At 41.7% G+C, this 15,300-nt stretch overlaps 2 protein-coding genes across 38 annotated transcripts in view; one reads left to right on the top strand and one right to left on the bottom strand.

The window, feature by feature from the left end:
- Positions 1–15,300, bottom strand: part of LOC114641392 (C-type lectin domain family 5 member A-like) — a 1,576,682-nt gene that overhangs the window by 388,389 nt on the left and 1,172,993 nt on the right. For 18 of the 33 annotated variants that reach the window (XR_007934659.1, XR_007934661.1, XR_007934657.1 and 15 more), the window contains 2 exons: positions 8,389–8,595; positions 8,145–8,296 (listed from right to left, as the gene is read on the bottom strand). The exons of 2 other annotated variants lie outside the window; for them this stretch is intronic. Coding sequence is in view for 24 of the 31 variants with exons in the window: in XM_051925952.1 (XP_051781912.1) it covers positions 8,145–8,296; positions 8,389–8,595 (359 nt within the window). In the remaining 7 variants the exon portion in view is untranslated. Of the gene's footprint in view, positions 1–2,274; positions 2,905–2,970; positions 4,646–6,981; positions 7,098–8,144; positions 8,297–8,388; positions 8,596–12,959; positions 13,050–15,300 lie in introns of those variants that run through there. 13 more of the 33 variants (XM_051925973.1, XM_051925971.1, XM_051925970.1 and 10 more) reach the window with 8 other exon arrangements.
- The window catches only part of LOC114644709 (snaclec coagulation factor IX/factor X-binding protein subunit A-like), a 71,064-nt gene that overhangs the window by 19,903 nt on the left and 35,861 nt on the right, over positions 1–15,300 (top strand). The gene's annotated exons all lie outside the window — the stretch shown is intronic.

Below are 15,300 nucleotides of genomic sequence, written 5' to 3'. Positions count from 1 at the left end.
TTAATGTAATATACTCACCCACAAAGTCAAACACCCCTGAGATATTATTATCATTGGATACAGACAAAGCATTTGATATGATTGAATGGAACTACGTTTTCACTACATTGGAGAAATTTGGGTTTGGCACAAACGTTTTTGCATGGATCCAACTACTGTACACCAATCCAGAAGCTTCAGTTTGAATTAACAACATTTGTTCAGATTACTTTAAACTAGAATGTGGCACCAGACAAGGATGCCCCATGTCACCACTGCTGTTTTCAATCTCCATTGAACCACTGGCGGTCTACTGTCGAAATGCTTATGAGATAAAGGGGATTATCAGAGAAGGACTGGAACAGAACATTTCTCTCTATATGCAGATGATATGGTACTGTATATATCAGACCACAAAATACTGAGCCTGCAGTCCTAACAGAATTTCAAAAGATCTCTGGTCTCAGAATTAATTTGAATAAAAGTGTGCTCTTTCCAGTGAATTCTCAAGCATACAATATCAGATTGGACACCTTCCCTTTTATCATCGCAGATCAGTTTAAATACCGAGGGGTAAACATCACAAGTAAACACAAAGCTCTTTATTAACAAAATTTCACCGTCTGTATGGAAAAAATCAAGAAAGACTTGTATTAATGGTCAACCCTTCATCTCACCTTAGCTGGAAGAATTAACGATGTTAAGATGTACATTGGAATGTTTTGAAATAAAAAGAGAAGCTTAGGAAGCATGTTCATCAATAAATCATTTTTTTAAGAAATTAAATTGAACAATAACCTCATTTATTTGGAACTCAAAACATCCATTTATCCAAAGAGCGACCCTACAAAGACCTAAGGCAGAAGGTGGCATGGCTCTACCTAACTTTCAGTTTTATTACTGGGCAGCAAACATACAAGCTATAATAACCTGGACATGGACACCAATAGATGAACATACACAGGCCTGGTCTGCAATAGAAGTAAAACCCTGCAGTACTTCTTTATATTCCTTGTTTTGTGCCCCAATAAATGCAAGTTATCGCCAACATACTAATAACCCAATTGTGCTTCACTCACTCAGAATATGGAGCCAATGTAGGAAGCATTTTAAGACGGAGAAGCTTTTATCTGTGACACCTCTACATGATAACACACCTTTTTCCAGCCTCTCGAACATATGCAGTTTTTAATGTCTAGAAAACATTTGGGATTAAATCACTTAGACATCTGCACATAGATAATGTCTTCACATCCTACAAACAATTACATTCCTAATTGAACTTTCCAGCAACACATTTCTTTCACTACCTTCAAATCAGAAACTTTGTTAAACAGAACCTGCCTGACGTCCCTCACCTCCCACCTACCTCTAATATTGCTCAGTTTCGAGGACTCAGACAGCATTTCCATAATATGTAAAACCATTTTACTGTCCCTCAACTTCAAAGACCCCAGAGTACAGTAGGATAAGGATCTCTCCCTGAACATCTCAGAATATAAGTGGAAGGTAGCAATGCAGAGAATCCACTCGAGCTCCATATGTGTAAAGCATACAATTATCCAACTCTAAATTATATATCGAGCACATCTGTCTCACTTAAAACTGTCCAAGATGTTTCCAGGGCGAGAGCCAACCTGTGAACACTGAAATCAAGTCCCAGCCTCACTGGGTCACATGTTCTGGGCCTGCGCCAAATTAACATCATTCTGGACCAAAATCTTCAAATGCCTTTCAGACAGCCTTGGGGTCCCAATCCCTGCTAATCCACTAACAGCTGTGTTTGGTGGGCAATGAGCCACAACTACACAGCAATGGCTTCAGAACAACGATGTTCATGTCCTGGAGTGGCCACGTCAGAGTCCAGATCTCAAGTCACTTGACAACTTGTGGCTGGACCTGAAAAAGACTGTTCACTGACAATCTCCATGACACCTGATAAAGTCTGAGCAGCTCAGTGACAAAGAATGGAGGAGAAATGTACAAAATGATAAGAGACAGAGAGACCTGTGCACACAGGGGCCAAGGGGGCATCTACTATCTGAAACACCACATCACTTCATCCAAAAGAGGGAGGATAGAAAGGGACATTTGGCAGAGCAGGAGACAACGTGAAATGAACAGGGAGGGTGGCTTGGATCATCAAACTAACTGAGTGGACAGAAAGATCACAAATTTAAAAATGTCAGCGAGCAAACGTTAATGCAGCAACTCAAATATGTAAAGTGTGACATATCTCCTAGCATAGAGAAGTTCATTCACTCAAAGTCAGAATAGACATAAGGACACTGGTCATGGAAGTCAAACAGACTTTATTAAGCAATTCAGATTTATTCTGCACAAAGTATCACAGAGAACAGCATCTCAAGTTAAGAATACAACAAAACACAGCAATGTAAGATCAATGATCAACTAGATCAAATGGATTAAATTAAATTAAATGTATCAAATTAGATCAAATCTAATCAAGATCAATGCAATCTGAGACGAGCCCCTAGAACAAATCTGCAAAAGTGTAAATATATACTGGATGATAAAATAAAAACTACTGAAGATCAAAATATAAAGAGAATTAAAATTACAGAGTTCAGCACCTGCAACATAAGCAAAAAAAAAAAGAGAAAACCATCAAAATAATTAGAATTAAAAATATCAACACAAAAGACAGAGTGGAATGAGAAACGTCACTCTTAAAAAGTCAAATCATCAGCAGTTGGCTTAAGAGAGTCCATAAGTGATAAAACTTGTGTTAAGACTCAGACATTAATAACACAGAATAGACGTCATGTCATGTGGTAGTAAACGGTCTTCACGATAGCAGCTCTGATTTAAATAAATGTTCAGTGATGTTCAGTTTCTAGAAGTTCTTACTGAATCTAAACCTCGCCATATGTTGTCACTTGCCAGGACAGTGAAGTTGTCACCCTAAGGGTTCTAGAAGATCACTGTGTCTTGAAATTGAAGGAAATCTCAGAAGAGATGAAGAATAACGCAATGAAATCAGGAAAGCATTAGCCATTGCTAAGGTCTGTGACTCTACGGCACCACAGTGACAGCCATCATCTCAAAAACATTCTGAGAAGAGCAACATCTACATAGGAAAAGCTGGCCTGCCAATAGGGGGCAGCAATGCCTGAGTCAAGAAGTCTCAGAGGATTCCAGAAGAAACATCCAAAGACCCTCAGGGCTGTCTGTCCTCCTCTAAGGTCAGAGTTCATGACTCTGTGCTATTCGAGATGAAGACTAAAAGCAGGACTCATGGGAGAGCAGTAAGACAAACTCTGCTATCCCAGAGCAGCTTTGGTGCTCGTCTCAGAACTGCACAGAGTCACCTCCATCATCTTCACTCCAATTGTAATGAAGACAGACAAGAACTTTGTGGATGGCACATGTCCACTGGCTCTGCAGTAAAGTAACAACATTCAACAATAAGAACGTCATACCTACAATAAAACATGGGGGGCAGTGTGATGAAGAGGGGGCTTTGCTGCTGCCTCAGTGTGTGAAGACTTGCCATTTTGAAAGAACCAGAATATTCTTTATAAGAACGGCCAGTCCTCTGTCCATGACCTGGAGCTAAGGTGTAGTTGGATGACACAGCAGGTCAATGGTCCACAACACAAAAAAGAAAACCAACAGCTGAATGGCTCAGAGGACACCGAGAGTTTCAGAGCCTCGTCAAACTGCTAACTTGTCCTAACAGAAGTGCTGAAGTGAACAGTTTAGGCTCGAAAACTCTGAATGTATCTGAATGAAAGCAAAGACCAATGGGCTATCACTCCTCAACAGTAACGTGAACGTCTGATGTCAAATTATAAATCACAGAGTGTTTAGTTCTCATTACTGCTGATAAAGTTGCACCAGCCAAGCACTGAGACTCTGATCTGCAATGACACCTTCACATCGGTCACTGAGGTGTTGGATTAATAACTTTGTTCACTGAATAAAGAAAGCAGTGATTTAAAAACTGTATTGTGTCTTTCCTCAGGTCTCCTTTTTCTGATATTTCATTTCTCTAAAGGTCAGAGGCCATGCATTGTGTAAAATATGTAAAAACAGAAAATACCAGGAAGGGGGTAAATACTTTATCACATCACTCAAGACAGACACAGGTTGGTGACGTATCTTCATTTTACTAAATACTGAAAGGACTTGAATGTGTTGCTTGTTACACAAATATAAAATTGTTTTATAAAAATCAGAACTGTGCATTTCTTCTCATATATAAATGAAACTTTATCATTTCATCAGTTATCTCTAACCAGCATGTGCAGTTCAGGGTCCGGGGGTCTATTTAGTCAGAACTGAGAAGAAGTCACAGACCAACACTGAGATTACAATAAGATGTCAGCTTTCATGTCCTCCCAGTCCTGTATGTAGAGTATGTTGTCACTCACTACCTCTGTCACCTACATGACAAAGTGAGGTGACCGTCTGGACTCGGCTCAGACTAGCAGCTCTATGATTTACTGATGAAGTGATCCTTACGATTCCTGAAGACAGCGGCTCTGGCAGGTGACTGGAACTCTTGATAGCAGTTTAAGTACGAAGAGGAAACGCAGCAGACTCACAGATCCAGTAAAAATGATGGTCACAGCTGTAGTTAAACACCAAGTTCTTCTGCAGATTTATCAGCAAACACTCTTCTTTGTCGTCATCGCTGGCTCTGAAACACAAGAGGAGCTGTGAGGCCTTCTCCTGACCTGACTGACCTCGTAGCCTCACACACATCACCTGACTTCAGACATTAAACAGATGAAAGGCCACCAGGCTGTGCAGCACAGAGGATTGTAAGTCAGCAGTGTGGCTAATAAACTGAAATTCAATCCTAACTGGACATGGGCAGGCTGGGCCTGACTTAGCCATGGTCGGTGAATTAAACTAAATTATAAAGGACACTCATAATAGAAACCATACTGGACGATGACCCCCCACACACACCCCACCCTGAGTCTGGTCGTCATTGTTGAAGATTGTATCTCAGCTGACAAACTCTTCATTCGTATATTCTGATTCAAATGACACAACTCTACTTTTAAAGATATATATAAGGTACTGTATATTAGCACAACGGTCTCTGAACATTAGCAGACACACTTTTGATGGTTTCTTAGATATCCCACTACATAAAATTAGCAATGCTGGGTTCAAAAACCACTTGATCTTTGTAAAATGAATGAATACGTCAAAGCCTTCATTGTGATTTGTGTAACTTGACCATTTTGTCCGTGTTGATTGACGTGACTTTGAGGCTGACGTCTAGAAATGCTGCCATTGCTTCCTGCTTTCTGACTGAATACACTTCTGCTATTCTGCAGTAGCCGTCCTCAGACACACGACTGACTAGTTCACTTTATCAGGCCTCCGATGATTCTGAAGACTTGGCCTTTTCTATTCTACTAAAGCCTCATGGCCTCGTTAGTCTTTATTACAGAGTGGCAACTGCTCTTCTCTGAGCGGCCATCAGTGCTGCGGTGTCTCTTGTGACCCTTAACCATGCTGATGACCTCATTTAAGAGCTCATTAGACACTACGGCTCAACATCTGACCTAAACTAATACATACAAATACCATTTAACAATTTAACATTTACTGACAATTCAGATTATAAATGAAGACATCTGAACACATCACCTAAAAGAACCAGTGGTCCATCCATTGTCTAAACCCACTTCATCCTGAACAGGCGCCCAAGGCAGGAACAATCCCTGAACAGGGAGCCAGTCCATCGCAGGCAGAGAGACACACACTGCAGGGCCAATTTAGCATCGCCAATCCACTGAATGTGTGTGTTTGTGGAGCACCAGGAGGAAACCACGCAGACATGGAGAGAACATGTGAACTCAAACGCAGGGAGGACCGGGGTACCCTTGTCATCTTACAGCGGTGTGGCAGTGCTACCAGTGTGCCACCCAAAAGAAAGAACCAAACCTACGTAACTATATCTATGATGACATGAGAGTGAAGCCTTCTGTTACTAGCAGATGAAACACCATCACTACACGTGACGACACATGCTGATGACAGCCCACCTGTGTCTGTTATCGTTCATCTGCTGTCACATTTCATGTGTTGTGTTGGACTCCTTGTCTCTTCTTGGTATTGAACTGTTCTCACTGCTCTATGGGATACGTGAATTGTGAAGAGTGCACACGATAATAACATGAACTAAAACTTGACAAGTCATCATATTGTACTTATACCATTAATAAGACATGAAGATGAATGTGGGGCAGCGTGATGAAGCTCTGCCCAAGTATATGGTGCCCGGCTCATTTCAGAGTTTGGCTGCCCTGTGCAAGTCTGGCTTTTGGGCAGATTTTGGGCTCTTTGCTGTCTGGATGGTGTGCAGCTCCGTCAGTTGGATACTGCAGGCAGGAATAGAGTTGTATGGATGAGTGGACTCTTTATGACCAGCAACATCCCATAATCTGCCTATTATATGTCAGCTGTCACACCCGCAGTAATCCACTTTGTGTCCATTCACACTCCTACCTCAGCCGCTTCGGCTCATCACTGTCCCTGTGGCACCCTGTGGCCTCGTGGCACCTCAGCCGGGTGTTTAAGATCAGAAATGACATTCTCACTTATTTACTTGTAGTTTGGTTTACTGCACTGCACAGCGTTTGTCATTTGTAACATATTTCATTATTGTCTTCAGAGCTCTGAGAAAAGACATTCATGACTACATGTGTGAGGCCAGCAGTCCTGGCAGGATTAGGGAAAGGAGTCGCTAAACGTGAAGTCAGCAGTCACCGGCCATATTTATGTGACATTTATACAAAAATGGTGTGTGATTCAATAATGTCAGAAAGGCACAAATTATTGTGATGTCCGTTCATCTGTTTTATGTTATCAAATAAGACAGCAGACAGTGTGTTTGTCACCTCTAATGACAATAAAGTGTCACCTGTAGGTGACCCCCTTTCTGCTCCTGCCTAATACGGTTTTGGAGCTCATTCAGTCAAAGTGAGACGTCTCGACTGAAAGGAGTCTTCTTACCTCTTGGATTTCACAGGTCCGGCGTCCATCCTGGTAGATTTGTTTTCTTTACTGATGTTATATCGGCCAATCCAAAAATATCTTTGAGTGACAGCAGCTTTCCTTTTTAAAAAGTCCTGACAAGAAAACATAAAATAAAGAAGTTGATGTACAGTTGAACTTGCAGGTGTCTTTATTGTATTGAATTGTCTTCTCTTACTCACAATCAATCAAACACATTTGATCTCCTTTTTAACTTTAATATAAACTGGCCTGAGTCTCACTTATAAATGTAACAATCAGACAAAACGCTCAGTGTGTCACCTGCTTTTATAATAAATTGAGCTATTGTGTCACTTCTTATGTCACATGAGCAGATGGCAGTGATGCCCAACACTAATAATGTGTCAGTGCGCTAACAGAGATACTGGATACTGAATACAACATCCCTGGGGGAAATCTCACAAAAACCCCAGCGCCCCAATGGAAATCAACCAATGATAGAATCTGCAGACATTTGTACTGATTTGAGTCTTAACAGGGGCCTGTCACCTCAGAAGGGCAGTTCAGTGGCATTGTGGGTTTTATTTGGAGCGATGCAATGGTCACCTGGTGATTTAAATGAAATATTAATGAGCAAAACTTAAATTGCTTTATCTACTAATTGACTAACTCATCACCAGTGACCCTTTTGTCCATTACGTATCTCCCAGATATCCAACCAAAAACCAGAAATGCATGTAAACGTAATGTAGAAATGGCAACTCTAAGAGCTCCTGGAGCCATGAAAGAAGAAACAGCAATCTAGGATTCACAGCATGTCTGATGGTGTCAGTTGTAGCGAATGAAGAAAGACGCGGAGAGTCCTCTGAGAGAATCTTTACTTTCTCACACAGTCAGCACTAAACAAAGAGTCTCTGAGACTTTGATTACAATGGCAGTCGCTCTGAGCCTTTGAAATGTGTTGACAGACTCTCCAGATCTATTGGAGGAATCTGCTAAAGAAAGACATTCCTGCTGTAATAACATACTGAGCTGACTCCACTTCAGATTAGATCTTCTGGGATTGTTCTTGAGATGCACTTTCAAAGAGTTTTATTTTTAATGCTCTTGTCCTGACAGTTTAACTTACAGTATACAGTTTGAAGACAGACATTTTAAATCCACCTGCGTAAATGACATACCAGCACGTCAGAACTTTCTATATTCACTAGTCGTCCTCCTCTTGTTTCACACCAATCCTGGCTCTCCTTCCAGGTCTGAATATTAGTGGAGATGAAGTAACACTTGGAACTGAAGAAGACCCAACCCGGTTTACAAACAGAGTAAGTGTTATCTGTGGAAAATGAAACAAAAGAGCAAACAAAAAATGAGGGATTAGATGAGCAAGGAGCTCACAGTCTACTAACCCTGCAGCAGAGCACTCACCGGGAGACGTGTTTGTAGCATCGCAGTAGAATTCGTTCAGATCACTGAACACTTTGGTCAGTTCATCAAGTTTCTCATTCAGAGTTGCGTACTGAGACTGCAGGGTATCTTGGCTCTCTTGTAGTTCAGTGTAGTTACTGGTCAAGATGTAATTTACATTTCTTAACTCCTCCAGCTCTTGCTCCATGTGATTTAATTTTATGAAATCTGAGAAAACAAATCATATCATACAATCAGTAATATAAAATAATATATCTTTTACACTTGAGATAAGAGTGTTCTCAGTTCTGCAGTGATAAAGAATCCCCTGCCTTGTGTTCTGCTCATTTTACCCCATCACAGTTTGTAATAACAGATGAAGATTGTGCCTGACTACTTCTCAGTGTGTAACAGCAGCTCTGTTTGTCAGCTTTTCTATTTTAATCAACGTAAAGGGGATATGAACAAGCGGAGATAGACTTTAATCTTTATTTGTTATTTGTGTCAAGTCTCAACATCCAGGACCCTCACCTGACCTCAAACAGTCCACATGACCCCCTAGGAGGTCGTAACCCAGAATGGCACAGTGGCAAGTGAAAGACAACAACTGGTGTGAAAGTCAAAGTGTAAAAACAAAACAATAAAGTGTGTCACGCATGTGTGTCCTTAGGTCACCTTCTGCTCACATCTGAGGTAAGCCAATCATTTTCATTTTGTTTTATTTCAAGTAAACAGGGTGACCCGATTGGCACCCCAACATTCTGTCTGAGTCCTGTCCTTCCTGAGTCTGATGACAAGTGGCGTAGTCAAGAAGATTTTGTGCCTTACGATATCAGAAATCTGACAGCCTGGCAGAATTAGTCCAACAGCAGGCAGACCAGTTAAACCAGTTACAAATTCACCACAGGCAGACCTGGCAGAAGCCAAAGCACACCTTGAGGCAGTAGAAGCCCAGTGCCTGAAGGTGACCCCCGAACACACATGTATGACAAATGCAGTGCAGTAAGTAGTAAGTCAATAGTCCATAAAAAGTCAGTGCAATTGTGGAGGTTACAAACAGACAATCAATGAATATGAATAAGACCGACTTAATCCTTATGTTCCTTTTTCTGATTTATATTAATGACAATTGATTCTGGTATAAAAATGGAGGGACAGCAGACACTGAGGAGGCAGTAAAAATAAAAAGACCTGAACAGCCTTCAGAACTGGGAGAACACTTGGAACATGCAGTGTAATGTAGAAAAGTGCAAAGTGCGGCATGTGGGCCAAAGGATCAAAGGAGGCTGTGATGAGGACCCTGGACGACAGCAGTTTAAAGAGAGGGAATGGAGTCAGGAGACGACACAGACAGATAACCAGGAGTCAAATATTTAAATAAGCAAAGGTGTTTTTATTTTTATATTTATAGTTGTCTGCGGTGGGTTGGCACCCTGCCCAGGATTGGTTCCTGCCTTGTGCCCTGTATTGGCTGAGATTGGCTCCAGCAGACCCCCGTGACCCTGTAGTTTGGATTCAGTGGGTTGGAAAATGGATGGATGGATATTTATAGTTGTTTTTGCGCTTCTATAAATGTTAATTTCCCCTTCAACACAAATAAAGTATAATCAATTCTAAAAGCACTCGCATGTGAACTAATGTTAAATATCCTGAGATTTCTTATACAATGTGATGACGCCACAGTGTAACGCAGGACCACAGCATAGTAAACCCAGTAGGTCTCATAGAAGAGTAGTCTCAGATATTAAATTGGGATTATCTCACAGCAGTAATACAGCATTGGAGCAGCTACCTACTGTAAGTGCCCTGAAGATGGGAGGGGCTGGATGTCTGATTGACAAGTGACCTGTCACACAGAGACGCAGGCTCTGCATTGCACAAGTTTCACGAAGGTCTGCACTTCACCCATCAAGCCTGGGAAGACTCAAGAAGGCAGAGGACCGAATAAACAGCAAACCCATGAAGAAGAATAGGATGTTATTTGGTTGATTGCTGGGCGAGAGCATGTTGGTATGAAGGACCATCAGGGATCCTGGCTGTGCTACACGATGGGGATGGCACAAGAGTATCAGCTGGTAAGAGTGGCACAGTGCAATTAGAAAGGTTAGGCTTAAAGAGATATGGAGGGAGATTTGTCATTATCCCCTTGGGATTAATAAAGTATCTATCTATCTATCTATCTATCTATCTATCTATCTATCTATCTATCTATCTATCTATCTATCTATCTATCTATCTATCTATCTATCCTATCTATCTATCTATCTATCTATCTATCTATCTATCTTAATTTAACACACCCATTATGGGGGGCTTAACTGCTGTTTATTAGGTGTGTCAGCCGCTACATCTTAGTATTTATAAGAACATCTTTAACATGAGAGGGGTTTGAAATATTAGCTGGTCAGACGCACTTGCTGTATAACTAGTTTATGAAGGGTTATTCTTTGATACAAATGTGGAAATAGTAAAATATCTTCGGCCATTAAAATATCTTCGGCCATTAAAGTCATTCCCAGGTTAATTTTGATTTTCGGTGTCAGAGGATCACCTTCCAGGTTTATCAGAGGTAATCGATACCACTGCAGGGCAGGAGTGGGCACAGTCACTAACATTATTGCAGTGAGAAGAAGCCCCCCGAGGGTAAATGATAATGCCCCTAATGGCCAGAGGACTATATAAGAGTGGACACCCCAGAGAATGGCGACTCATATCAGATCTGAACTACGAGCAGCACGGAGCTCCCAAAGATGACCCACAATACTGAGCTGATTTTTATTATGGAAGTCGAGAAAACTCCTCTTTGTTTTACTTACATTATCTTTATATGTCATTGAATGTTCTTTGAGCTTAAAATTATTTACAGTTGAATTAACAGGGGTGACCTAACTGGCACCACAACACTTGCGTTACGTTTGGAGTGTCCTTCCAATCGTTAATATATAGCAAAATGTAGCTACACATATTTATTTATTAATTTATAGTTTTAGTCCTGTGGACCCACTGAACAGCACATTTTCAAAATGTCTCCATGCCAGCGCACTCTGCTTTGCACCTCCAGCCTCAGACCCCTAATGACATCACAGGGTCCTCTGACCGAGCAGCCAGAGAGGGACCTGCCACTGGAGGTCTGCAGCAAGACCTTTCTGCTTGACACCCCAAGGTTATTGTCAGGAACTGTGCGGAGCTTCAAGCCTTCCTTTAACTGGTGAGGAATGGACTAGAAGCTAACCCACCTACAGCCAGTCCCACCTTTTAGATGTCATTTATGTTCAGCATCAGGACAGAAAATCAGTAGGCCATAAAGGTAAAAGACAAAAAGATCAAGATATGAAATATTAAAAATAAAGAGTTACTAAGTAACAAGGTCTTGTAATCTTTGATAAACACAAAAGTGTGATGGCAGCTTAATTGTCATTGTGGCAATTGTGTCACTGACTGTGACTTTCAGAGTGCACTGCTCACCCATCAGAATGACGCGTTTAGGCAACAAAACCACAACATGTTGGCACCCACTGAGAAACAACATGGCATTACAGCCAAATGAAATCAGCACATTAAAATGCCATAATAAGCCACCGAACAAAAAGGTGAAACATTTCAAATTAGCAGACATCACAATGTTCCTCCAGACGCTCCTGTGTATGAATATAACGCAGTGGTCACTTGATGGGTGGGCAGGGGACAGAAACGAAGAAGCTCAAAGGAGACCTTTCCTCCAGTGTGGTGTATTATTAACCCTGAGACAGCCATCCTCTGAGCTTCACTACTCTGAAGTTAGTTTGAGATTCTTTTATGGATTTTCTTCTTTCATTAACCTGAGTTTTGTAGTTGGTTTGTTTCTCTCTCATTTTGATTTGTTGTTGTTCTCTAAACTGCCTACATTTGACTCTCCGTCTGCGTTTTGACAAGTCTTTGTGGTATTTGGACTTGTTACAAGAAATGACTTTAATAAATCTCATTGCTGTGTTTAAGTAGCTTGTCAGCTTCCTATAATGTCACAACTGCTATTGTCACGCATGATCGTCAGAGGCTCACCCTCCAAGTTCTTCCCAGGTATGTGGTACCACCCCATGCCAGGAGGGGGCGCTGTGACTAACTGTCTTGTCCTTTTATTTCACCAAAGTGCAGAGAAAACGCCCAGTGAGGGCAACTGACTCCACACCTTCCAGTTCCTGGGATTTAAGAACTTGACATCCCAGGAGGAAGTGTCACGTCTATCAAGAGCGACCAGAGCTAAGGAGCTCCGTGACTTTCAGATGGCAGACTAGAAAGATGATTAATGCCAGTCACTTTATTACTGTGACAATAGTTGTGTTTCCTTTTATGCCATCGAGAGTTTGTTTCTGTTAGGACTTAGAAGTTAACAGAGATGGCTGGGTTGGCACCCCAGCAATTCATCTTCATTTGAGCCTGTTATTCCTTCAGATGACCCCACTATGTACACTGAATTACAGACGCCATGATTAGCTGTTTTGAGGTAATGAGCAAGTCCTCCTAATAAAGAGCCAATGACTGCATATATAAGAAATACACAAAGCATTCACATTTCCTTCACTTTTCAATGCCACGTCAGTACAGAGGATACTTACGGTAAACAGAAAGGGATAGGAGAACACAGAAGATCTTCATCATCTTCACAAGGTTGACTCTCGATTCTGCTCTAACTTGAGGCACTGGAGCTGCAAGACAAGCAAGGTGGAGTGAGATCACAGACTGAACAGTTTCTACATTCAGTAAGCCTGGTCTGTTTTGAAATAAAAGTCACATTTGTGATGAATGTACTAATTTCCAAAGACTAAAAATAAAAACAGAATTGACTTTCTGAAATCTAAAGGCTTACGCTTTAAGTCCCTTAAAGGAGGACATCTTGGTAAAGACTGTGTAGAAAAGATTAAAGATTAAATATGATCTCAGTCACACCCAGAGACTCTGAATGTGAATAAAGAAATGGATACCAACAATAAAGCCACACACACTAAAACAGAGCACACAAAGTCAGAAGAGAAGAATATTTCTTGTTCGTATGTCTCTGTGGAGTCATTAGGGACGTGCACTGCTACAGGACCCGGTAAAGTGTGTGTCCTAGTTGTGCTTCCAGTGAAAATGAAGTCTAAAATGAGTGAGATGTGTAGAAACTTAAGCTCTAATAGACTCTGGCAGCACAGCTACATTCTGCACAGAAAGCTTACAAGAGCAGTTAAATCTCCCTGGAAGAAAAGCTCAAGTCCACATCAGCACTAAGGAAAGGGATAAAGTCAGTAAAGAGAAACTAGTAAAATGTTCTGTGCCATCAGAGTTATATAAGTTTGTGGGGAGGAAGAAAATACATTTATTTAATAGCCAGATGTTTCCACACTGAACCCATACCAGTGAAAAGGGAGAACATCCCTATGCAAGAGGATACCACCAGATGGTCGCACCTCAAAGATGTGCATCTACCCCAGATAAAGGCAGAAATGTCCCTAGAGCCACAGCGAGTCATACACAGTACAGGTGAGGGTCCTTACGCTGTGAAGATGGCTCTTGGATGGGTTGTTAATGGCCTAATAAAGGGGACAGACAATGAAAGAGTGTCAATCGTGTGTCGATAATGGAAACAGAACAAATGTTACTCCAGCAGTACAATCCAGACCTTCCAGACCGCAGCTGTGAACAGGAACAGGAAATGTCACAGGAGGACATTAAGTTCATGTGCATAGCATCAGAGTCAGCTAAGTTAGTGGATGGACACAAGTGCAGGAGTCTGCTCTTTAAAGACGAAACACTTAAAATGCCAGCACAGTGTGCTACTGGAGTCAAGAGAAAACTTAAAGGAACCCAACATTCTGCAATACGATCCGCCCGGGAAAACTGATCAAGAAGCTGACAGACCTCGGCGTCCCAACTGCCACCTGCAACTGGATCCTGGACTTCTTGACAGATAGACCACCAGTGGTGAGAATGGGAGGACGGGTGTCTGCTGAGCCCACAGGGCTTATAACTGTGTCTCCACCCAGGACAACACCATCGTCATTAAATATGCTGATGATACCACCATCCTGGGGCTCATCAAGGGGGGACGAGTCAGGGTACAGGACCCTGGTAAACAACATCCTTGTCTACGGTGAGGAGAATGACCTCATCCTCAACACAGACAAGACCAAAGAAATAATATTGGACTTCAGGAAGAATCCTCCCCCTCTACAGCCTCTTCTCATCAAAGGGACTGAGGTGGAGACGGCCGACAGCCACAGAGTCCTGGGACTGCAGGTTACATCAGACCTCAGCTGGACTCTTAACACCACAGCCACAGTGAAAAAGCCCAGCAAAGGCTCAGGAAAGCCGACTTGAACCATCGCCCTCTCACTCAGGCCTACAGAGGACTGATAGAGAGCATTCATCACTGTCTGGTATGGGAACACCACACAGGCAGAGAGGAAGGCTTTGCAATGAGTCATAAAGACTGCGGACTGGATCATAATGACCAAACTTCCTTCTCTGGACTTTACGTATGCACATCGTTGTTGGAGAAGAGCAGAGGGAATTATCAGGGACTCACTCCATCCAGCTCACTCTCTGCTCAGACACAAAAACTGTACGTAGACACAGCAGAGCGGACAGCATCATCACTCACACAACAAGGTTTCTCAATGGCTTCTTCACCGACACAGCCAGAGTGATGGCAAAACAAAATGATAGAATATGTGTAATAACCTCACACTACCTCACTTCACTTGTCATGTAAATGAGGAGTGATAACTGTGCAATGTCTTAACTGTGCAATACCTACAATATATTGTATTTTGTGGTGGAGATATTACCACCTTTCTGTTTAGTGCTGGTATAATCTATATTATTTATTATATTGTTTTTAAATGTTTTTTAATGTTTTACTATGACTCGGACAGAGCTCTGCACAACAATTCCAATGTGCTTTGACTGTTGGTTTTA

Source organism: Erpetoichthys calabaricus, chromosome 4 (assembly GCF_900747795.2).
Source record: "Erpetoichthys calabaricus chromosome 4, fErpCal1.3, whole genome shotgun sequence".
Taxonomy (NCBI): domain Eukaryota; kingdom Metazoa; phylum Chordata; class Cladistia; order Polypteriformes; family Polypteridae; genus Erpetoichthys; species Erpetoichthys calabaricus.
This window is presented reverse-complemented; position numbering and strand designations above follow the sequence as displayed.